This window comes from Salvelinus alpinus, chromosome 1, assembly GCF_045679555.1.
Source record: "Salvelinus alpinus chromosome 1, SLU_Salpinus.1, whole genome shotgun sequence".
In the NCBI taxonomy this organism is placed as follows: domain Eukaryota; kingdom Metazoa; phylum Chordata; class Actinopteri; order Salmoniformes; family Salmonidae; genus Salvelinus; species Salvelinus alpinus.
In genome coordinates, this window is record NC_092086.1 from 8,291,449 (window position 1) to 8,316,855 (window position 25,407).

The following is a 25,407-nucleotide window of genomic DNA, read 5'->3' on the forward strand; positions in this document are numbered from 1 at the left end:
CTCCTTATAGTCTTATTATTACCTCAACTACCTGGTACCTCTGCACATTGACTCAGTACTGGTTCTCCTTATAGTCTCATTATTACCTCAATTACCTGGTACCCCTGCACATTGACTCAGTACTGGTACTCCTTATAGTCTCATTATTACCTCAACTACCTGGTACCCCTGCACATTGACTCAGTACTGGTACTCCTTATAGCCTCATTATTACCTCAACTACCTGGTACCTTGCACATTGACTCAGTACTGGTACTCCTTATAGTCTCATTATTACCTTATCTACCTGGTACCCCTGCACATTGACTCAGTACTGGTTCTCCTTATAGTCTTATTATTACCTCAACTACCTGGTACCCTGCACATTGACTCAGTACTGGTACTCCTTATAGTCTCATTATTACCTCAACTACCTGGTACCCCTGCACATTGACTCAGTACTGGTACTCCTTATAGCCTCATTATTACCTCAACTACCTGGTACCTTGCACATTGACTCAGTACTGGTACTCCTTATAGTCTCATTATTACCTCAACTACCTGGTACCCCTGCACATTGACTCAGTACTGGTTCTCCTTATAGTCTCATTATTACCTCAATTACCTGGTACCCCTGCACATTGACTCAGTACTGGTACTCCTTATAGTCTCATTATTACCTCAACTACCTGGTACCCCTGCACATTGACTCAGTACTGGTACTCCTTATAGCCTCATTATTACCTCAACTACCTGGTACCTTGCACATTGACTCAGTACTGGTACTCCTTATAGTCTCATTATTACCTTATCTACCTGGTACCCCTGCACATTGACTCAGTACTGGTTCTCCTTATAGTCTTATTATTACCTCAACTACCTGTTACCCCTGCACATTGACCCAGTACTGGTACTACTTATAGTCTCATTATTACCTCAACTACCTGGTACCGCTGCACATTGACTCAGTACTGGTACTCCTTATAGTCTCATTATTACCTCAACTACCTGGTACCCCTGCACATTGACTCAGTACTGGTACTCCTTATAGCCTCATTATTACCTCAACTACCTGGTACCTTGCACATTGACTCAGTACTGGTACTCCTTATAGTCTCATTATTACCTTATCTACCTGGTACCCCTGCACATTGACTCAGTACTGGTACTCCTTATAGCCTCATTATTACCTCAACTACCTGCTACCCCTGCACATTGACTCAGTACTGGTACTCCTTATAGCCTCATTATTACCTCAACTACCTGGTACCTTGCACATTGACTCAGTACTGGTACTCCTTATAGTCTCATTATTACCTTATCTACCTGGTACCCCTGCACATTGACTCAGTACTGGTTCTCCTTATAGTCTTATTATTACCTCAACTACCTGGTACCTCTGCACCTTGACTCAGTACTGGTTCTCCTTATAGTCTCATTATTACCTCAACTACCTGGTACCCTGCACATTGACTCAGTACTGGTACTCCTTATAGTCTCATTATTACCTCAACTACCTGGTACCCCTGCACATTGACTCAGTACTGGTACTCCTTATAGCCTCAACTACCTGGTACCTTGCACATTGACTCAGTACTGGTACTCCTTATAGTCTCATTATTACCTCAACTACCTGGTACCCCTGCACATTGACTCAGTACTGGTTCTCCTTATAGTCTCATTATTACCTCAATTACCTGGTACCCCTGCACATTGACTCAGTACTGGTACTCCTTATAGTCTCATTATTACCTCAACTACCTGGTACCCCTGCACATTGACTCAGTACTGGTACTCCTTATAGCCTCATTATTACCTCAACTACCTGGTACCTTGCACATTGACTCAGTACTGGTACTCCTTATAGTCTCATTATTACCTTATCTACCTGGTACCCCTGCACATTGACTCAGTACTGGTTCTCCTTATAGTCTCATTATTACCTCAACTACCTGGTACCCCTGCACATTGACTCAGTACTGGTACTCCTTATAGCCTCATTATTACCTCAACTACCCTGTACCTTGCACATTGACTCAGTACTGGTACTCCTTATAGTCTCATTATTACCTTATCTACCTGGTACCCCTGCACATTGACTCAGTACTGGTACTCCTTATAGCCTCATTATTACCTCAACTACCTGCTACCCCTGCACATTGACTCAGTACTGGTTCTCCTTATAGTCTCATTATTACCTCAACTACCTGGTACCCCTGCACGTTGACTCAGTACTGGTACTCCTTATAGTCTCATTATTACCTCAACTACCTGGTACCCCTGCACATTGACTCAGTACTGGTACTCCTTATAGTCTCATTATTACCTCAACTACCTGGTACCCCTGCACATTGACTCAGTACTGGTTCTCCTTATAGTCTTATTATTACCTCAACTACCTGGTACCCCTGCACATTGACTCAGTACTGGTACTCCTTATAGTCTCATTATTACCTCAACTACCTGGTACCCCTGCACATTGACTCAGTACTGGTACTCCTTATAGTCTCATTATTACCTCAACTACCTGGTACCCCTGCACATTGACTCAGTACTGGTACTCCTTACAGTCTCATTATTACCTCAACTACCTGGTACCCCTGCACATTGACTCAGTACTGGTACTCCTTATAGCCTCATTATTACCTCGACTACCTGGTACCCCTGCACATTGACTCAGTACTAGTACTCCTTATAGTCTCATTATTACCTCAACTACCTGGTACCCCTGCACATTGACTCAGTACTGGTACTCCTTATAGTCTCATTATTACCTCAACTACCTGGTACGCCTGCACATTGACTCAGTACTGGTACTCCTTATAGCCTCATTATTACCTCAACTACCTGGTACCCCTGTACATTGACTCAGTACTGGTACTCCTTATAGTCTCATTATTACCTCAACTACCTGGTACCCCTGCACATTGACTCAGTACTGGTACTCCTTACAGTCTCATTATTACCTCAACTACCTGGTACCCCTGCACATTGACTCAGTACTGGTACTCCTTATAGCCTCATTATTACCTCAACTACCTGGTACCCCTGCACATTGACTCAGTACTGGTACTCCTTATAGTCTCATTATTTCCTCAACTACCTGGTACCCCTGCACATTGACTCAGTACTGGTACTCCTTATAGTCTCATTATTACCTCAACTACCTGGTACCCCTGCACATTTACTCAGTACTGGTACTCCTTATAGTCTCATTATTACCTCAACTACCTGGTACCCCTGCACATTGACTCAGTGCTGGTACTCCTTATAGTCTCATTATTACCTCAACTACCTGGTACCCCTGCACATTGACTCAGTACTGGTACTCCTTATAGTCTCATTATTACCTCAACTACCTGGTACCCCTGCACATTGACTCAGTACTGGTACTCCTTATAGCCTCATTATTACCTCAACTACCTGGTACCCCTGCACATTGACTCAGTACTGGTACTCTTTATAGCCTCATTATTACCTCAACTACCTGGTACCCCTGCACATTGACTCAGTACTGGTACTCCTTATAGTCTCATTATTACCTCAACTACCTGGTACCCCTGCACATTGACTCAGTACTGGTACTCCTTATAGTCTCATTATTACCTCAACTACCTGGTACCCCTGCACATTGACTCAGTACTGGTACTCCTTATAGTCTCATTATTACCTCAACTACCTGGTACCCTGCACATTGACTCAGTACTGGTACTCCTTATAGTCTCAATATTACCTCAATTACCTGGTACCCCTGCACATTGACTCAGTACTGGTACTCCTTATAGCCTCATTATTACCTCAACTACCTGGTACCCCTGCACATTGACTCAGTACTGGTACTCCTTATAGTCTCAATATTACCTCAACTACCTGGTACCCCTGCACATTGACTCAGTACTGGTACTCCTTATAGTCTCATTATTACCTCAACTACCTGGTACCCCTGCACATTGACTCAGTACTGGTACTCCTTATAGTCTCATTACTACCTCAACTACCTGGTACCCCTGCACATTGACTCAGTACTGGTACTCCTTATAGTCTCATTATTACCTCAACTACCTGGTACCCCTGCACATTGACTCAGTACTGGTACTCCTTATAGTCTCATTATTACCTCAACTACCTGGTACCCCTGCACATTGACTCAGTACTGGTACTCCTTATAGCCTCATTATTACCTCAACTACCTGGTACCCTGCACATTGCCTCAGTACTGGTACTCCTTATAGTCTCATTATTACCTCAACTACCTGGTACCCTGCACATTGACTCAGTACTGGTACTCCTTATAGTCTCATTATTACCTCAACTACCTGGTACCCTGCACATTGACTCAGTACTGGTTCTCCTTATAGCCTCATGATTACCTCAACTACCTGGTACCCCTGCACATTGACTCAGTACTGGTACTACTTATAGCCTCATGATTACCTCAACTACCTGGTACCCCTGTACATTGACTCAATACTGGTACTCCTTATAGTCTCATTATTACCTCAACTACCTGGTACCCCTGCACATTGACTCAGTACTGGTACTCCTTACAGTCTCATTATTACCTCAACTACCTGGTACCCCTGCACATTGACTCAGTACTGGTACTCCTTATAGCCTCATTATTACCTCAACTACCTGGTACCCCTGCACATTGACTCAGTACTGGTACTCCTTATAGTCTCATTATTACCTCAACTACCTGGTACCCCTGCACATTGACTCAGTACTGGTACTCCTTATAGTCTCATTATTACCTCAACTACCTGGTACCCCTGCACATTGACTCAGTACTGGTACTCCTTATAGTCTCATTATTACCTCAACTACCTGGTACCCCTGCACATTGACTCAGTACTGGTACTCCTTATAGTCTCATTATTACCTCAACTACCTGGTACCCCTGCACATTGACTCAGTACTGGTACTCCTTATAGCCTCATTATTACCTCAACTACCTGGTACCCCTGTACATTGACTCAGTACTGGTACTCCTTACAGTCTCATTATTACCTCAACTACCTGGTACCCCTGCACATTGACTCAGTACTGGTACTCCTTATAGTCTCATTTTTACCTCAACTACCTGGTACCCTGCACATTGACTCAGTACTGGTACTCCTTATAGTCTCATTATTACCTCAACTACCTGGTACCCCTGCACAATGACTCAGTACTGGTACTCCTTATAGTCTCATTATTACCTCAACTACCTGGTACACCTGCACATTGACTCAGTACTGGTACTCCTTATAGCCTCATTATTACCTCAACTACCTGGTACCTCTGCACATTGACTCAGTACTGGTTCTCCTTATAGTCTCATTATTACCTCAATTACCTGGTACCCTGCACATTGACTCAGTACTGGTACTCCTTATAGCCTCAGTATTACCTCAACTACCTGGTACCCCTGCACATTGACTCAGTACTGGTACTCCTTATAGCCTCATGATTACCTCAACTACCTGGTACCCCTCTACATTGACTCAGTACTGGTACTCCTTATAGTCTCATTATTACCTCAACTACCTGGTACCCCTGCACATTGACTCAGTACTGGTACTCCTTACAGTCTCATTATTACCTCAACTACCTGGTACCCCTGCACATTGACTCAGTACTGGTACTCCTTATAGCCTCATTATTACCTCAACTACCTGGTACCCCTGCACATTGACTCAGTACTGGTACTCCTTATAGTCTCATTATTACCTCAACTACCTGGTACCCCTGCACATTGACTCAGTACTGGTACTCCTTATAGTCTCATTATTACCTCAACTACCTGGTACCCCTGCACATTGACTCAGTACTGGTACTCCTTATAGCCTCATTATTACCTCAACTACCTGGTACCCCTGTGCATTGACTCAGTACTGGTACTCCTTATAGTCTCATTATTACCTCAACTACCTGGTACCCCTGCACATTGACTCAGTACTGGTACTCCTTATAGTCTCATTATTTCCTCAACTACCTGGTACCCCTGCACATTGACTCAGTACTGGTACTCCTTATAGTCTCATTATTACCTCAACTACCTGGTACCCTGCACATTGACTCAGTACTGGTTCTCCTTATAGTCTCATTATTCCCTCAACTACCTGGTACTCTGCACATTGACTCAGTACTGGTTCTCCTTATAGTCTCATTATTCCCCCAACTACCTTGTACCCCTGCACATTGACTCAGTACTGGTACTCCTTATAGTCTCATTATTACCTCAACTACCTGGTACCCCTGCACATTGACTCAGTACTGGTACTCCTTATAGTCTCATTTTTACCTCAACTACCTGGTACCCTGCACATTGACTCAGTACTGGTACTCCTTATAGTCTCATTATTACCTCAACTACCTGGTACCCCTGCACAATGACTCAGTACTGGTACTCCTTATAGTCTCATTATTACCTCAACTACCTGGTACACCTGCACATTGACTCAGTACTGGTACTCCTTATAGCCTCATTATTACCTCAACTACCTGGTACCTCTGCACATTGACTCAGTACTGGTTCTCCTTATAGTCTCATTATTACCTCAATTACCTGGTACCCCTGCACATTGACTCAGTACTGGTACTCCTTATAGTCTCATTATTACCTCAACTACCTGGTACCCCTGCACATTGACTCAGTACTGGTACTCCTTATAGCCTCAGTATTACCTCAACTACCTGGTACCTTGCACATTGACTCAGTACTGGTACTCCTTATAGCCTCATTATTACTTCAACTACCTGCTACCCCTGCACATTGACTCAGTACTGGTTCTCCTTATAGTCTCATTATTACCTCAACTACCTGGTACCCCTGCACATTGACTCAGTACTGGTACTCCTTATAGCCTCATGATTACCTCAACTACCTGGTACCCCTGTACATTGACTCAGTACTGGTACTCCTTATAGTCTCATTATTACCTCAACTACCTGGTACCCCTGCACATTGACTCAGTACTGGTACTCCTTACAGTCTCATTATTACCTCAACTACCTGGTACCCCTGCACATTGACTCAGTACTGGTACTCCTTACAGTCTCATTATTACCTCAACTACCTGGTACCCCTGCACATTGACTCAGTACTGGTACTCCTTATAGCCTCATTATTACCTCAACTACCTGGTACCCCTGCACATTGACTCAGTACTGGTACTCCTTATAGTCTCATTATTACCTCAACTACCTGGTACCCCTGCACATTGACTCAGTACTGGTACTCCTTATAGCCTCATTATTACCTCAACTACCTGCTACCTTGCACATTGACTCAGTACTGGTACTCCTTATAGCCTCATTATTACCTCAACTACCTGGTACCCCTGTACATTGACTCAGTACTGGTACTCCTTATAGTCTCATTATTACCTCAACTACCTGGTACCCCTGCACATTGACTCAGTACTGGTACTCCTTACAGTCTCATTATTACCTCAACTACCTGGTACCCCTGCACATTGACTCAGTACTGGTACTCCTTATAGCCTCATTATTACCTCAACTACCTGGTACCCCTGCACATTGACTCAGTACTGGTACTCCTTATAGTCTCATTATTTCCTCAACTACCTGGTACCCCTGCACATTGACTCAGTACTGGTACTCCTTATAGTCTCATTATTTCCTCAACTACCTGGTACCCCTGCACATTGACTCAGTACTGGTTCTCCTTATAGTCTCATTATTCCCTCAACTACCTGGTACCCTGCACATTGACTCAGTACTGGTTCTCCTTATAGTCTCATTATTCCCCCAACTACCTTGTACCCCTGCACATTGACTCAGTACTGGTACTCCTTATAGTCTCATTATTACCTCAACTACCTGGTACCCCTGCACATTGACTCAGTACTGGTACTCCTTATAGTCTCATTTTTACCTCAACTACCTGGTACCCTGCACATTGACTCAGTACTGGTACTCCTTATAGTCTCATTATTACCTCAACTACCTGGTACCCCTGCACAATGACTCAGTACTGGTACTCCTTATAGTCTCATTATTACCTCAACTACCTGGTACACCTGCACATTGACTCAGTACTGGTACTCCTTATAGCCTCATTATTACCTCAACTACCTGGTACCTCTGCACATTGACTCAGTACTGGTTCTCCTTATAGTCTCATTATTACCTCAATTACCTGGTACCCCTGCACATTGACTCAGTACTGGTACTCCTTATAGTCTCATTATTACCTCAACTACCTGGTACCCCTGCACATTGACTCAGTACTGGTACTCCTTATAGCCTCAGTATTACCTCAACTACCTGGTACCTTGCACATTGACTCAGTACTGGTACTCCTTATAGCCTCATTATTACTTCAACTACCTGCTACCCCTGCACATTGACTCAGTACTGGTTCTCCTTATAGTCTCATTATTACCTCAACTACCTGGTACCCCTGCACATTGACTCAGTACTGGTACTCCTTATAGCCTCATGATTACCTCAACTACCTGGTACCCCTGTACATTGACTCAGTACTGGTACTCCTTATAGTCTCATTATTACCTCAACTACCTGGTACCCCTGCACATTGACTCAGTACTGGTACTCCTTACAGTCTCATTATTACCTCAACTACCTGGTACCCCTGCACATTGACTCAGTACTGGTACTCCTTACAGTCTCATTATTACCTCAACTACCTGGTACCCCTGCACATTGACTCAGTACTGGTACTCCTTATAGCCTCATTATTACCTCAACTACCTGGTACCTCTGCACATTGACTCAGTACTGGTTCTCCTTATAGTCTCATTATTACCTCAATTACCTGGTACCCCTGCACATTGACTCAGTACTGGTACTCCTTATAGTCTCATTATTACCTCAACTACCTGGTACCCCTGCACATTGACTCAGTACTGGTACTCCTTATAGCCTCAGTATTACCTCAACTACCTGGTACCTTGCACATTGACTCAGTACTGGTACTCCTTATAGCCTCATTATTACTTCAACTACCTGCTACCCCTGCACATTGACTCAGTACTGGTTCTCCTTATAGTCTCATTATTACCTCAACTACCTGGTACCCCTGCACATTGACTCAGTACTGGTACTCCTTATAGCCTCATGATTACCTCAACTACCTGGTACCCCTGTACATTGACTCAGTACTGGTACTCCTTATAGTCTCATTATTACCTCAACTACCTGGTACCCCTGCACATTGACTCAGTACTGGTACTCCTTACAGTCTCATTATTACCTCAACTACCTGGTACCCCTGCACATTGACTCAGTACTGGTACTCCTTACAGTCTCATTATTACCTCAACTACCTGGTACCCCTGCACATTGACTCAGTACTGGTACTCCTTATAGCCTCATTATTACCTCAACTACCTGGTACCCCTGCACATTGACTCAGTACTGGTACTCCTTATAGTCTCATTATTACCTCAACTACCTGGTACCCCTGCACATTGACTCAGTACTGGTACTCCTTATAGCCTCATTATTACCTCAACTACCTGGTACCCCTGCACATTGACTCAGTACTGGTACTCCTTATAGCCTCATTATTACCTCAACTACCTGGTACCCCTGTACATTGACTCAGTACTGGTACTCCTTATAGTCTCATTATTACCTCAACTACCTGGTACCCCTGCACATTGACTCAGTACTGGTACTCCTTACAGTCTCATTATTACCTCAACTACCTGGTACCCCTGCACATTGACTCAGTACTGGTACTCCTTATAGCCTCATTATTACCTCAACTACCTGGTACCCCTGCACATTGACTCAGTACTGGTACTCCTTATAGTCTCATTATTTCCTCAACTACCTGGTACCCCTGCACATTGACTCAGTACTGGTACTCCTTATAGTCTCATTATTTCCTCAACTACCTGGTACCCCTGCACATTGACTCAGTACTGGTACTCCTTATAGTCTCATTATTACCTCAACTACCTGGTACCCTGCACATTGACTCAGTACTGGTTCTCCTTATAGTCTCATTATTCCCTCAACTACCTGGTACCCCTGCACATTGACTCAGTACTGGTACTCCTTATAGTCTAATTATTACCCCAACTACCTTGTACCCCTGCACATTGACTCAGTACTGGTACTCCTTATAGTCTCATTATTACCTCAACTACCTGGTACCCCTGCACATTGACTCAGTACTGGTACTCCTTATAGTCTCATTTTTACCTCAACTACCTGGTACCCTGCACATTGACTCAGTACTGGTACTCATTATAGTCTCATTATTACCTCAACTACCTGGTACCCCTGCACATTGACTCAGTACTGGTACTCCTTATAGTCTCATTATTACCTCAACTACCTGGTACACCTTCACATTGACTCAGTACTGGTACTCCTTATAGTCTCATTATTACCTCAACTACCTGGTACCTCTGCACATTGACTCAGTACTGGTTCTCCTTATAGTCTCATTATTACCTCAATTACCTGGTACCCCTGCACATTGACTCAGTACTGGTACTCCTTATAGTCTCATTATTACCTCAACTACCTGGTACCCCTGCACATTGACTCAGTACTGGTACTCCTTATAGCCTCAGTATTACCTCAACTACCTGGTACCCCTGCACATTGACTCAGTACTGGTACTCCTTATAGCCTCAGTATTACCTCAACTACCTGGTACCCCTGCACATTGACTCAGTACTGGTACTCCTTATAGTCTCATTATTACCTTAACTACCTGGTACCCCTGCACATTGACTCAGTACTGGTACTCCTTATAGCCTCATTATTACTTCAACTACCTGCTACCCCTGCACATTGACTCAGTACTGGTTCTCCTTATAGTCTCATTATTACCTCAACTACCTGGTACCCCTGCACATTGACTCAGTACTGGTACTCCTTATAGTCTCATTATTACCTCAACTACCTGGTACCCCTGCACGTTGACTCAGTACTGGTACTCCTTATTACCTCATTATTACCTCAACTACCTGGTACCCCTGCACATTGACTCAGTACTGGTACTCCTTATAGTCTCATTATTACCTCAACTACCTGGTACCCCTGCACATTGACTCAGTACTGGTTCTCCTTATAGTCTTATTATTACCTCAACTACCTGGTACCTCTGCACATTGACTCAGTACTGGTTCTCCTTATAGTCTCATTATTACCTCAATTACCTGGTACCCCTGCACATTGACTCAGTACTGGTACTCCTTATAGTCTCATTATTACCTCAACTACCTGGTACCCCTGCACATTGACTCAGTACTGGTACTCCTTATAGCCTCATTATTACCTCAACTACCTGGTACCTTGCACATTGACTCAGTACTGGTACTCCTTATAGTCTCATTATTACCTTATCTACCTGGTACCCCTGCACATTGACTCAGTACTGGTTCTCCTTATAGTCTTATTATTACCTCAACTACCTGGTACCTCTGCACATTGACTCAGTACTGGTTCTCCTTATAGTCTCATTATTACCTCAACTACCTGGTACCCCTGCACATTGACTCAGTACTGGTACTCCTTATAGCCTCATTATTACCTCAACTACCTGGTACCTTGCACATTGACTCAGTACTGGTACTCCTTATAGTCTCATTATTACCTCAACTACCTGGTACCCCTGCACATTGACTCAGTACTGGTTCTCCTTATAGTCTCATTATTACCTCAATTACCTGGTACCCCTGCACATTGACTCAGTACTGGTACTCCTTATAGTCTCATTATTACCTCAACTACCTGGTACCCCTGCACATTGACTCAGTACTGGTACTCCTTATAGCCTCATTATTACCTCAACTACCTGGTACCTTGCACATTGACTCAGTACTGGTACTCCTTATAGTCTCATTATTACCTTATCTACCTGGTACCCCTGCACATTGACTCAGTACTGGTTCTCCTTATAGTCTTATTATTACCTCAACTACCTGGTACCTCTGCACATTGACTCAGTACTGGTTCTCCTTATAGTCTCATTATTACCTCAATTACCTGGTACCCCTGCACATTGACTCAGTACTGGTACTCCTTATAGTCTCATTATTACCTCAACTACCTGCTACCCCTGCACATTGACTCAGTACTGGTTCTCCTTATAGTCTCATTATTACCTCAACTACCTGGTACCCCTGCACATTGACTCAGTACTGGTACTCCTTATAGTCTCATTATTACCTCAACTACCTGGTACCCCTGCACATTGACTCAGTACTGGTACTCCTTATAGTCTCATTATTTCCTCAACTACCTGGTACCCCTGCACATTGACTCAGTACTGGTACTCCTTATAGTCTCATTATTACCTCAACTACCTGGTACCCCTGCACATTGACTCAGTACTGGTACTCCTTATAGTCTCATTATTACCTTATCTACCTGGTACCCCTGCACATTGACTCAGTACTGGTACTCCTTATAGTCTCATTATTACCTCAACTACCTGGTACCCCTGCACATTGACTCAGTACTGGTACTCCTTATAGTCTCATTATTACCTCAACTACCTGGTACCCCTGCACATTGACTCAGTACTGGTACTCCTTATAGTCTCATTATTACCTCAACTACCTGGTACCCCTGCACATTGACTCAGTACTGGTACTCCTTATAGTCTCATTATTACCTTATCTACCTGGTACCCCTGCACATTGACTCAGTACTGGTACTCCTTATAGTCTCATTATTACCTCAACTACCTGGTACCCCTGCACATTGACTCAGTACTGGTACTCCTTATAGTCTCATTATTACCTCAACTACCTGGTACCCCTGCACATTGACTCAGTACTGGTACTCCTTATAGCCTCATTATTACCTCAACTACCTGGTACCTTGCACATTGACTCAGTACTGGTACTCCTTATAGTCTCATTATTACCTCAACTACCTGGTACCCTGCACATTGACTCAGTACTGGTTCTCCTTATAGTCTCATTATTACCTCAACTACCTGGTACCCCTGCACATTGACTCAGTACTGGTACTCCTTATAGTCTCATTATTTCCTCAACTACCTGGTACCCCTGCACATTGACTCAGTACTGGTACTCCTTATAGTCTCATTATTACCTCAACTACCTGGTACCCCTGCACATTGACTCAGTACTGGTACTCCTTATAGTCTCATTATTACCTTATCTACCTGGTACCCCTGCACATTGACTCAGTACTGGTACTCCTTATAGTCTCATTATTACCTCAACTACCTGGTACCCCTGCACATTGACTCAGTACTGGTACTCCGTATAGTCTCATTATTACCTCAACTACCTGGTACCCCTGCACATTGACTCAGTACTGGTACTCCTTATAGTCTCATTATTACCTCAACTACCTGGTACCCCTGCACATTGACTCAGTACTGGTACTCCTTATAGTCTCATTATTACCTCATCTACCTGGTACCCCTGCACATTGACTCAGTACTGGTACTCCTTATAGTCTCATTATTACCTCAACTACCTGGTACCCCTGCACATTGACTCAGTACTGGTACTCCTTATAGTCTCATTATTACCTCAACTACCTGGTACCCTGCACATTGACTCAGTACTGGTACTCCTTATAGTCCCATTATTACCTCAACTACCTGGTACCCCTGCACATTGACTCAGTACTGGTACTCCTTATAGCCTCATTATTACCTCAACTACCTGGTACCTTGCACATTGACTCAGTACTGGTACTCCTTATAGTCTCATTATTACCTCAACTACCTGGTACCCTGCACATTGACTCAGTACTGGTTCTCCTTATAGTCTCATTATTACCTCAACTACCTGGTACCCCTGCACATTGACTCAGTACTGGTTCTCCTTATAGTCTCATTATTACCTCAACTACCTGGTACCCTGCACATTGACTCAGTACTGGTACTCCTTATAGTCTCATTATTACCTCAACTACCTGGTACCCCTGCACATTGACTCAGTACTGGTACTCGTATAGTCTCATTATTTCCTCAACTACCTGGTACCCTGCACATTGACTCAGTACTGATACTCCTTATAGCCTCATTATTACCTCAACTACCTGGTACCCTGCACATTGACTCAGTACTGGTACTCCTTATAGTTTCATTATTACCTCAACTACCTGGTACCCCTGCACATTGACTCAGTACTGGTACTCCTTATAGTCTCATTATTACCTCAACTACCTGGTACCCCTGCACATTGACTCAGTACTGGTACTCCTTATAGTCTCATTATTGATGTTTTATTGTGTTACTGTTTGACTGGTACTGTATATATGGACATATTGATGTTTTATTGTGTTACTGTTTGACTGGTACTGTATATATGACAATATTTATGTTTTATTGTGTTACTGTTTGACTGGTACTGTATATATAGACATATTGTTGTTTTATTGTGTTCTGTTTGACTGGTACTGTATATATAGACATATTTATGTTTTATTGTGTTACTGTTTGACTGGTACTGTATATATGGACATATTGATGTTTTATTGTGTTACTGTTTGACTGGTACTGTATATATGGACATATTGTTGTTTTATTGTGTTACTGTTTGACTGGTACTGTATATATAGACATATTGATGTTTTATTGTGTTACTGTTTGACTGGTACTGTATATATAGACATATTGATGTTTTATTGTGTTCTGTTTGACTGGTACTGTATATATGGACATATTGTGAAGTATGTGACTCAATAGGCTCTTAAGGATTAAAGTGGAACTGAGAGGAAGTGAATCAGTATCTGTATGTGACAACTCAGTATTAGGAGGATGTTCTTAATGTTTTGTACACTCAGTGTGTTTGTTGCTTTATGTAATGTATATAATCTATTAATATATAATGTTGATATAGTTTAATGCTTTATATAATGTATGTAATCTATTAATATATAATGTTGATATAGTTTAATGCTTTATGTAATGTATAAAATCTATTAATATATAATGTTGATATAGTTTAATGCTTTATATAATGTATATAATCTATTAATATATAATGTTGATATAGTTTGTTGCTTTATGTAATGTATAAAATCTATTAATATATAATGTTGATATAGTTTAATGCTTTATGTAATGTATGTAATCTATTAATATATAATGTTGATATAGTTTAATGCTTTATATAATGTATGTAATCTATTAATATATAATGTTGATATAGTTTAATGCTTTATGTAATGTATATAATCTATTAATATATAATGTTGATATAGTTTAATGCTTTATGTAATGTATATAATCTATTAATATATAATGTTGATATAGTTTAATGCTTTATGTAATGTATGTAATCTATTAATATATAATGTTGATATAGTTTAATGCTTTATGTAATGTATAAAATCTATTAATATATAATGTTGATATAGTTTAATGCTTTATATAATGTATGTAATCTATTAATATATAATGTTGATATAGTTTAATGCTTTATGTAATGTATATAATCTATTAATATATAATGTTGATATAGTTTAATGCTTTATGTAATGTATATAATCTATTAATATATAATGTTGATATAGTTTAATGCTTTATGTAATGTATGTAATCTATTAATATATAATGTTGATATAGTTTAATGCTTTATGTAATGTATATAATCTATTAATATATAATGTTGATATAGTTTAATGCTTTATATAATGTATGTAATCTATTAATATATAATGTTGATATAGTTTAATGCTTTATATAATGTATATAATCTATTAATATATAATGTTGATATAGTTTAATGCTTTATGTAATGTATATAATCTATTAATATATAATGTTGATATAGTTTAATGCTTTATGTAATGTATGTAATCTATTAATATATAATGTTGATATAGTTTAATGCTTTATGTAATGTATAAAATCTATTAATATATAATGTTGATATAGTTTAATGCTTTATATAATGTATGTAATCTATTAATATATAATGTTGATATAGTTTAATGCTTTATGTAATGTATATAATCTATTAATATATAATGTTGATATAGTTTAATGCTTTATGTAATGTATATAATCTATGAATATATAATGTTGATATATTTTAATGCTTTATGTAATGTATGTAATCTATTGATATATAATGTTGATATAGTTTAATGCTTTATGTAATGTATATAATCTATTAATATATAATGTTGATATAGTTTAATGCTTTATATAATGTATGTAATCTATTAATATATAATGTTGATATAGTTTAATGCTTTATGTAATGTATATAATCTATTAATATATAATGTTGATATAGTTTAATGCTTTATATAATGTATATCATCTATTAATATATAATGTTGATATAGTTTAATGCTTTATGTAATGTATGTAATCTATTGATATATAATGTTGATATATTTTAATGCTTTATGTAATGTATCTAATCTATTGATATATAATGTTTATATATTTTATGATGTAGTTTCAAGGTGATTCATTATGTTTTCCAGAATCTCCAACCAAACTCAGTCTCTCCAGAGATCAGTCTCTCCAGTTCCCAGTCATCTGTCCATGAAGAGTGACTTCTCTATGGATCGTCCTATACATTTTAGTAATGGATCAGGGACCTTTGACCCCAGGTAAGTTACTGGTCAGAATTGATGATATTACTATTGAAGAATCTTCAGGATCTGAAACCAGATGTATTTTGTGTATTTGAGTATATACTGTAAAGCATCTGCTTATCATTTGTTGTTTATGTCATATATTTTACGACACTGAGTGTACAAAACATTATGAACACCTGCTTTTTCCACGACGTAGACTGACAAGGTGAATCCAGGTGAAAGCTATGATCCCTTATTGACGTCACTTGTTAAATCCACTTCAGTCAGTGTAGATGAAGGGGAGGTTACAGGTTAAATAATTAGCGTCAAGCCTTGAGACAGCTGAGACATGGATTGTGTATGTGTGCCATTCAGAGGGTGAATGAGCAAATCAAACTATTGAAGTGTCTTTGAACGGGGTCGTTGGTCTGAGGCACACTGGTCTGTGAAGAATCTAACATTCTAGTAATGGCTCTGTGGATATGTTATTCATTCCAGAGGCTTCTACCACACTCAGACAGCACAGTATACTGTTCCCAGCTGTCTGTCTATGAACAGTGACTTCTCCATGGATCGTCCTGTTAATTCCAGTGGTGGTGGATCAGTTACCTTTGACCGAAGGTACGTCACCACATTTTTGTTGTTGTTGTAATGTGTAATTTGAGAATGTTCAATATGTCTCTCTCTCTCCTTTATCTCTGTAGTGGATGGTCTACTCTGTTAGAGGATCAGTATCTCTCTCCTTTATCTCTGTAGTGGATGGTCTACTCTGTTACAGGATCAGTATCTCTCTCTCTCCTTTATCTCTGTAGTGGATGGTCTACTCTGTTACAGGATCAGTATCTCTCTCTCTCCTTTATCTCTGTAGTGGATGGTCTACTCTGTTAGAGGATCAGTATCTCTCTCTCTCCTTTATCTCTGTAGTTGATGGTCTACTCTGTTAGAGGATCAGTATCTCTCTCTCTCCTTTATCTCTGTAGTGGATGGTCTACTCTGTTAGAGGATCAGTATCTCTCTCTCCTTTATCTCTGTAGTGGATGGTCTACTCTGCCAGAGGATCAGTATCTCTCTCTCCTTTATCTCTGTAGTGGATGGTCTACTCTGTTAGAGGATCAGTATCTCTCTCTCCTTTATCTCTGTAGTGGATGGTCTACTCTGCCAGAGGATCAGTATCTCTCTCTCCTTTATCTCTGTAGTGGATGGTCTACTCTGCCAGAGGATCAGTCCAGGTGTGCAGTGTGTCAGCAGGTTCTGAGGGATCCAGTCTCTATCACCTGTGGACACAGGTTCTGCAGACAGTGCATCACCAGATACTGGGAGAAACCTGCTCCTTCAGGAGACTATGACTGTCCTCAGTGTAGAAAGAGATCCAGGACACGTCCTCTACTACAGCACCTGAGTGAACCCAATGATGCAAGAGGCTCTGTAAACCATAAAGACAGTCTGCAGAGAGCTATAGTAAACCATAAAGACAGCCCGCAGAGAGCTATAGTAAACCATAAAGACAGTCTGCAGAGAGCTATAGTAAACCATAAAGACAGTCTGCAGAGAGCTATAGTAAACCATAAAGACAGCCTGCAGAGAGCTGTAGTAAACCATAAAGACAGCCTGCAGAGAGCTGTAGTAAACCATAAAGACAGCCTGAGAAGGAGATATGAATGTGTGATAGAAGGCATGGAAACAGCAGGGAACCAAACTCCCCTCAACAGGATTTACACAGAGCTCTACATCACAGAAGGAGAGAGTGAAGGGGTTAACAATGAACATGAGGTGTGGCAGCTAGAGACAGCATCCAGGACACCAACCTCACATGACACAGCAATCCACTGCAATGACATCTTTAAACCCTTACCTGGCCAAGAGAGAAGCATCAGAACTGTGCTGACGAAGGGCATCGCTGGCATCGGAAAAACTGTCTCTGTGCAGAAGTTCATCCTAGACTGGGCTGAAGGGAAGGCAAACCAAGATGTGGACATCATATTTGTGCTTCCTTTCCGGGAGCTGAACTTGATCAAAGATCGCCAGTACAGTCTTCTCAGACTTTTAAATGACTTCCACACAGAACTAGACATAGGCAATGCAGAGAAACTCACTGCCTGTAAAGCTATGTTCATCTTTGATGGTTTGGATGAAAGCAGACTTCCATTGGATTTCCAGCGCAACGAAACAGTGTCTGATGTCACCCAGACATCATCTGTTGATGTTCTGCTGACAAACCTCATCAAGGGGAATCTGCTTCCCTCTGCTCTCCTGTGGATAACCTCCCGACCAGCAGCAACCAATCAGATCCCCCCTAAGTGTGTTGACCAGGTGACAGAGGTACGAGGGTTCAATGACCCACAGAAGGAGGAGTACTTCAGGAAGAGATTCAGTGATGAGGACCTGGCCAGCAGAATCATCTCACACATAAAGACATCAAGGAGCCTCCACATCATGTGCCACATGCCAGTGTTCTGTTGGATTTCTGCAATAGTCCTTGAACACATGTTGAGTACAGACAAGAGGAGAGAGATGCCCACGACTCTGACTGAGATGTCCATACACTTCCTGCTCATTCAGACCAGCCTGAAGAACCAGAAGTATCATGGAAGAGATGAGATGGATCAAGAGGAGCTCATGGAGTCAGATAAGGAAATTATTCTGAAGCTGGGGAAGCTGGCGTTTGAAAATCTGGAGAAGGGTAATCTCATGTTCTATGAAGAAGACCTGAAAGAGGCTGGCCTTGATGTCAAAGAAGCCTCAGTGTACTCAGGAGTGTGCACACAAATCTTTAAAGAAGAGTCTGTGTTATTTCAGAGAGTGGTGTACTGCTTTGTTCATCTGAGCATTCAGGAGTTTCTCTCAGCTGTCTACATGTACCACTGTTACACAACCAGGAACATGGATGCACTGAAGCCCTTCCTCAAGAGAAAGTCTAGAGGTGCGTTTGAAGAGCTAACCTTGGATGAGCTGCTGAAGAGTACCGTGGATAAAGCCTTGGAGAGTAAGAATGGACACCTGGACCTTTTTGTCCGCTTCCTTCATGGCATGTCACTGGAGTCCAATCAGAAACTCCTACGAGGTCTGGTGACACAGACAGAAAGCAGTCCAGAGAGGGTCCAGAAAACAATCCGATCCCTTAAGGTGATGCAGAGGAAGAACATCTCCCCTGAGAGGTGCATCAATCTCTTCCACTGTCTGATAGAGATGAAAGACCATTCAGTACAGGAGGAAATCCAAGCGTACTTGAGGTCAGAGAACAGATCCAAAAACCTCTCCCTTGCTCACTGCTCAGCGCTGGCCTACATGCTGCAGATATCAGAGGAGGTTCTGGAGGTGTTTAACCTGAAGGAATACAAGACATCAGAGGAGGGTCGTAGGAGACTGCTCCCAGCTGTGAGAGGCTGCAGGAAAGCTCTGTAAGTATTCATGTAAATATCGCACACCAAAATAAATTGTAGTTATAGCAGTATTTTCATTGGCTGACTGGCTCTGTAAGTACCCATGTGACTATCCCTCAGACCAAACTTTACTGTATGTAGGAACAACAGTATTTTCATTGGCTGACTGGCTCTGTAAGTAGTCATGTGACTATCCCTCAGACCAAACTTTACTGTATGAAGGAACAACAGTATTTTCATTGGCTGAATAAACGTTCTATCAGCTGAAAACTCTTAAACTATAATACAAACTGATCAGAAATGTTATAGCATTGAACCATGAATGTACGATATACACATTATTAGTGTACGGGTAACAGTGTAATCAGGGAAAGCTAAGCGTAACATTTTAATACAACCTGTCTGTCATTGTATTTCTTCTGTGTTGGCAGACTCACTGGCTGTAAACTCACAGACACATCCTGTAAAGTGTTGGCCTCAGTTCTCAGTTCAAACCCCTCACACCTGAGAGAGCTGGATCTGAGTAACAATGACCTGAAGGATTCAGGAGTGAAGCTGCTCTCTGCTGGACTGGGGAATCCCCACTGTAAACTGGAGACTCTGAGGTCAGTGTTATATATATGTTATATATAGTGTCATCGAAAATAGATATGAAGTGCACTGTATACTTACTACAATCTACATCTGATACCTCACTGTCTGTCTTTTGACTGATACTGCTTTTTAAACTGGTCTGGTCAGTCTACTCAAATATTTGTACTATACATTTTTCTATCTGCAAGCAAAATTTCAATAATTTGTCATTTCTTATCATGATACATTCATTAATTTATAGATATATATTGCAGGTTTCAGGACACTGATGTATCTGAAAATGTTGAATAAATATACTGCCACTATTTTCACCACCAAAGAATATCAGTGTGATTTTAATATGATTTGACTCTTTGCAGGCTGTCAGGCTGTCTAGTCACAGAGGAAGGCTGTGCTTCTCTGGTCTCAGCTCTGAGGTCAAACCCCTCACACCTGAGAGAGCTGGACCTGAGTAACAATGACCTGAAGGATTCAGGAGTGAAGCTGCTCTCTGCTGGACTGGGGAATCCCCACTGTAAACTGGAGACTCTGAGGTCAGTATTGAATAAATGCATTGATTTTCACATTAGTATAACAAAATGACCATACAATTCTAGGAGGTAGAAGATGAATCTATATGTTGTTTGAGAGAATAAACCAAATGCATCTGCCATTGTCCTTCTACACTACTGGTGTTAAATGAACAGTGTGTTTGTGAAGTCATGATGATCTCTTTGTCAGGCTGTCAGGCTGTGGAGTCACAGAGGAAGGCTGTGCTTCTCTGGTCTCAGCTCTGGAGTCAAACCCCTCACACCTGAGAGAGCTGGACCTGAGAAACAATGACCTGAAGGATTCAGGAGTGAAGCTGCTCTATGCTGGAGTGGGGAAACCCCACTGTAAACTGGAGACTCTGAGGTCAGTATTCCTGTAGTTGGGCAACAAGTGATAACTGTTCACCAGATCCACATGTGTTTACCAGACACACATAGTCCACAACATATGTGTTTGGACAGTGAAGATTACAGTTTTACATTTGGTGCTATGCTCCAGCATTTTGGATTTGAGATAGAATGTTTCATATTAGGTGACAGTACAGAATGTCACCTTTTATTTGAGGTTAATGGTGAGAGGTTAGTATGTTTTGTTGTAGTCTCTGTTATTGGTAATGGTGAGAGGTTAGCATGTTTTGTTGTAGTCTCTGTTATTGGTAATGGTGAGAGGTTAGCATGTTTTGTTGTAGCCTCTGTTATTGGTAATGGTGAGAGGTTAGCATGTTTTGTTGTAGTCTCTGTTATTGGTAATGTGAGAGGTTAGCATGTTTTGTTGTAGCCTCTGTTATTGGTAATGGTGAGAGGTTAGCATGTTTTGTTGTAGCCTCTGTTATTGGTAATGGTGAGAGGTTAGCATGTTTTGTTGTAGCCTCTGGTATTGGTAATGGTGAGAGGTTAGCATGTTTTGTTGTAGCCTCTGTTATTGGTAATGGTGAGAGGTTAGCATGTTTTGTTGTAGCCTCTGTTATTGGTAATGGTGAGAGGTTAGCATGTTTTGTTGTAGTCTCTGTTATTGGTAATGGTGAGAGGTTAGCATGTTTTGTTGTAGTCTCTGTTATTGGTAATGGTGAGAGGTTAGCATGTTTTGTTGTAGCCTCTGTTATTAGTAATGGTGAGAGGTTAGCATGTTTTGTTGTAGTCTCTGTTATTGGTAATGGTGAGAGGTTAGCATGTTTTGTTGTAGCCTCTGTTATTGGTAATGGTGAGAGGTTAGCATGTTTTGTTGTGTCCTCTGTTATTGGTAATGGTGAGAGGTTAGCATGTTTTGTTGTAGTCTCTGTTATTGGTAATAGTGAGAGGTTAGCATGTTTTGTTGTATCCTCTGTTATTGGTTATGGTGAGAGGTTAGCATGTTTTGTTGTAGCCTCTGTTATTGGTAATGGTGATAGGTTAGCATGTTTAGTTGTAGTCTCTGTTATTGGTAATGGTGAGAGGTTAGCATGTTTTGTTGTATCCTCTGTTATTGGTAATGGTGAGAGGTTAGCATGTTTTGTTGTAGCCTCTGTTATTGGTAATGTGAGAGGTTAGCATGTTTTGTTGTAGCCTCTGTTATTGGTAATGGTGAGAGGTTAGCATGTTTTGTTGTATCCTCTGTTATTGGTAATGGTGAGAGGTTAGCATGTTTTGTTGTAGCCTCTGTTATTGGTAATGGTGATAGGTTAGCATGTTTAGTTGTAGTCTCTGTTATAAGTCGCTCTGGATAAGAGCGTCTGCTAAATGACTTAAATGTAAATGTAAATTGGTAATGGTGAGAGGTTAGCATGTTTTGTTGTATCCTCTGTTGTTGGTAATGGTGAGAGGTTAGTATGTTTTGTTGTAGCCTCTGTTATTGGTAATGGTGAGAGGTTAGCATGTTTTGTTGTAGTCTCTGTTATTGGTAATGGTGAGAGGTTAGCATGTTTTGTTGTAGCCTCTGTTATTGGTAATGGTGAGAGGTTAACATGTTTTGTTGTAGTCTCTGTTATTGGTAATGGTGAGAGGTTAACATGTTTTGTTGTAGTCTCTGTTATTGGTAATGGTGAGAGGTTAGCATGTTTTGTTGTAGCGTCTAACTTTCTCACGCATATTATTTTTAATTATTTTTATTTCACCTTTATTTAACCAGGTAGGCTAGTTGAGAACAAATTCTCATTTGCAACTGCGACCTGGCCAAGATAAAGCATAGCAATTCGACACATACAACAACACAGAGTTACACATGGAATAAACAAAACATAGTCAATAATACAGTCGAACAAAAGAAAACAAAAAGTTTATATCTACAGTGAGTGCAAATGAGGTAAGATAAGGGAGTTAACCTTTCACGAGCCTCTACCCCGGGTCCGGGAGCACCCCCCACCCCCCCCACACACTAATTAGCATAGCTAGCATAGCTTCAAAAGTAGATAGTAGCATCTAAATATCATTAAATCACAAGTCCAAGACACCAGATGAAAGATACAGATCTTGTGAATAAAGCCACCATTTCAGATTTTTAAAATGTTTTACAGGGAAGACAAAATATGTAAATCTATTAGCTAAACACGTTAGCAAAATACACCACTATTCTAACTCCATCAGTTTCTTACTCCTTCAGGTGCTATCACCAATTCGGCTCAACTAAGATATTGATATCCACTAACCAAGAAAAAACCTCTTCAGATGACAGTCTGATAACATATTCATGGTATAGGATAGTTTTTGTTAGAAAAAAGTGCATATTTCAGGTAGAAATCACAGTTTACAATTGCACCCACCATCACAAATCGACTAGAATTACTAGATAGAGCAACGTGTATGACCAATTTACTCATCATAAAACATTTCATAAAAATAGACAAAGCATAGCAATGGAAAGACCCAGTTCTTGTGATTTCAGACCATATTTCAGATTTTCTAAGCGTTTTTCAGCGAAAACACAATAAATCGATAAGTTAGCATACCACATGTGCAAACGTTACCAGAGCATCGATTCCAGCCAAAGAGCGCTATAACGTAATCACCGCCAAAATATATTAATTTTTTCACTAACCTTCTCAGAATTCTTCCGATGACACTCCTGTAACATCATTTTACAATATACATATACAGTTTGTTCGAAAAGGTGCATATTTAGCCATACAAAACCGTGGTTACACAATAAAAATACTAGGAAATCAAGCCTCAATATGTCTGACGTCATCTATCAGAGTGATCTAGTTTAATTGAAAGCTAATCATATACTTGACTAAAAAATACAGGGTTGACAGCAATCGAAAGACAAATTAGTTCTTAATGCAACCGCTGATTTACATTTTTAAAATTATCCTTACTTTTCAATACAGGGTTGGCCAAGTGAAGCTATACCAAACAAAATGGCGAAATATGCGTTTAAAATATTTCGACAGAAACACGATTTATCATATTAAATATTGCTTACTTTGAGCTGTTCTTCCATCAGATTCTTGGGCAATGTATCCTTTCTATGTTATAAACGTCTTTTGGTCGATAGATGTCCTCTGTCCTTCGAAATGTCCACCACCAACGACCGACACCCTAAAACGTGTCCAAACTTTCAGAGTGCACAACAAAGAAATTCCTCAAAATCGCACTAAACGGATATAAATTGCTATAAAACGGTTCAAATTAACTACATTATGATGTTTTTAACAACTATAACGACTGAAAACATGACCGGAGAAATATTGCTGGTTAGAAAACGATTTGGAACGAGGCAGGTCCGATGTCCTTTACGCTTCAGGCGCACAATGAGAAAGGGGGGTCTCTGTACATTTTCGTCTTTTATAATGGCTGTGAACGTCCCATCGATTTCATTGAAAACGTGATGACGTACAGACACCCAGAGGAAGACGTAGGCAGTGTCGGTTTCTTCATAGCATTCACTGTCGCCTTAAAAACAGACCCCAGATCAGAGGTAAAAATTTCTGAAATCTGAACCCTGTCATGAAAAGTGCTGTAGAAATTGTTCTGTACCACTCAGAGACAAAATTCCAACTTCTATAGAAACTAGAAGGTGTTTTCTATCCAATAATAACAATAATATGCATATTGTACGATCAAGAATTTAGCACGAGGCAGTTTAATTTGGAGACACAAATATGCTAATGCGGAACAGCACCCCCTATAGTTGCAAGAAGTTTTTAAGGCAATAAATAGGCCATGGTGGCGAAGTAATTACATTATAGCAATTAGACACTGGAATGGTAGATGTACAGAAGATGAATGTGCAAGTAGAGATACTGGGGTGCAAAGGAGCAAGATAAATACATAAATACAGTATGGGGATGAGGTATATAGATGGGCTATTTACAGATGGGCTATGTACAGGTGCAGTGATCTGTGAGCTGCTCTGACAGCTGGTGCTTAAAGCTAGTGAGGGAGTTATGAGTCTCCAGCTTCAGAGATTTTTGCAGTTTGTTCCAGTCATT

The 25,407-nt window shown here is 40.6% G+C and overlaps 1 protein-coding gene and 1 pseudogene across 3 annotated transcripts in view; both read left to right on the plus strand.

Annotated features, from left to right (window-relative positions):
- LOC139537693 (NLR family CARD domain-containing protein 3-like) overlaps window positions 1-21,068 on the plus strand; it is a 426,333-nt gene extending 405,265 nt beyond the window's left edge. Inside the window, exons 6-10 of one of the 3 annotated variants that reach the window (XM_071339736.1) lie at window positions 16,402-16,530; window positions 16,996-17,118; window positions 17,640-19,895; window positions 20,309-20,482; window positions 20,831-21,068. In XM_071339736.1, coding sequence (XP_071195837.1) covers window positions 16,402-16,530; window positions 16,996-17,118; window positions 17,640-19,895; window positions 20,309-20,482; window positions 20,831-21,053 — 2,905 coding nt within the window. In that variant the 3' untranslated portion in view covers window positions 21,054-21,068. Of the gene's footprint in view, window positions 1-16,401; window positions 16,531-16,584; window positions 17,119-17,639; window positions 19,896-20,308; window positions 20,483-20,830 lie in introns of those variants that run through there. The other 2 variants (XM_071341245.1, XM_071340404.1) reach the window with 2 other exon arrangements.
- Window positions 21,069-21,087: 19 nt separating this feature from the next.
- Window positions 21,088-24,040, plus strand: LOC139578047 (uncharacterized; annotated as a pseudogene).
- Window positions 24,041-25,407: the final 1,367 nt, after the last annotated feature.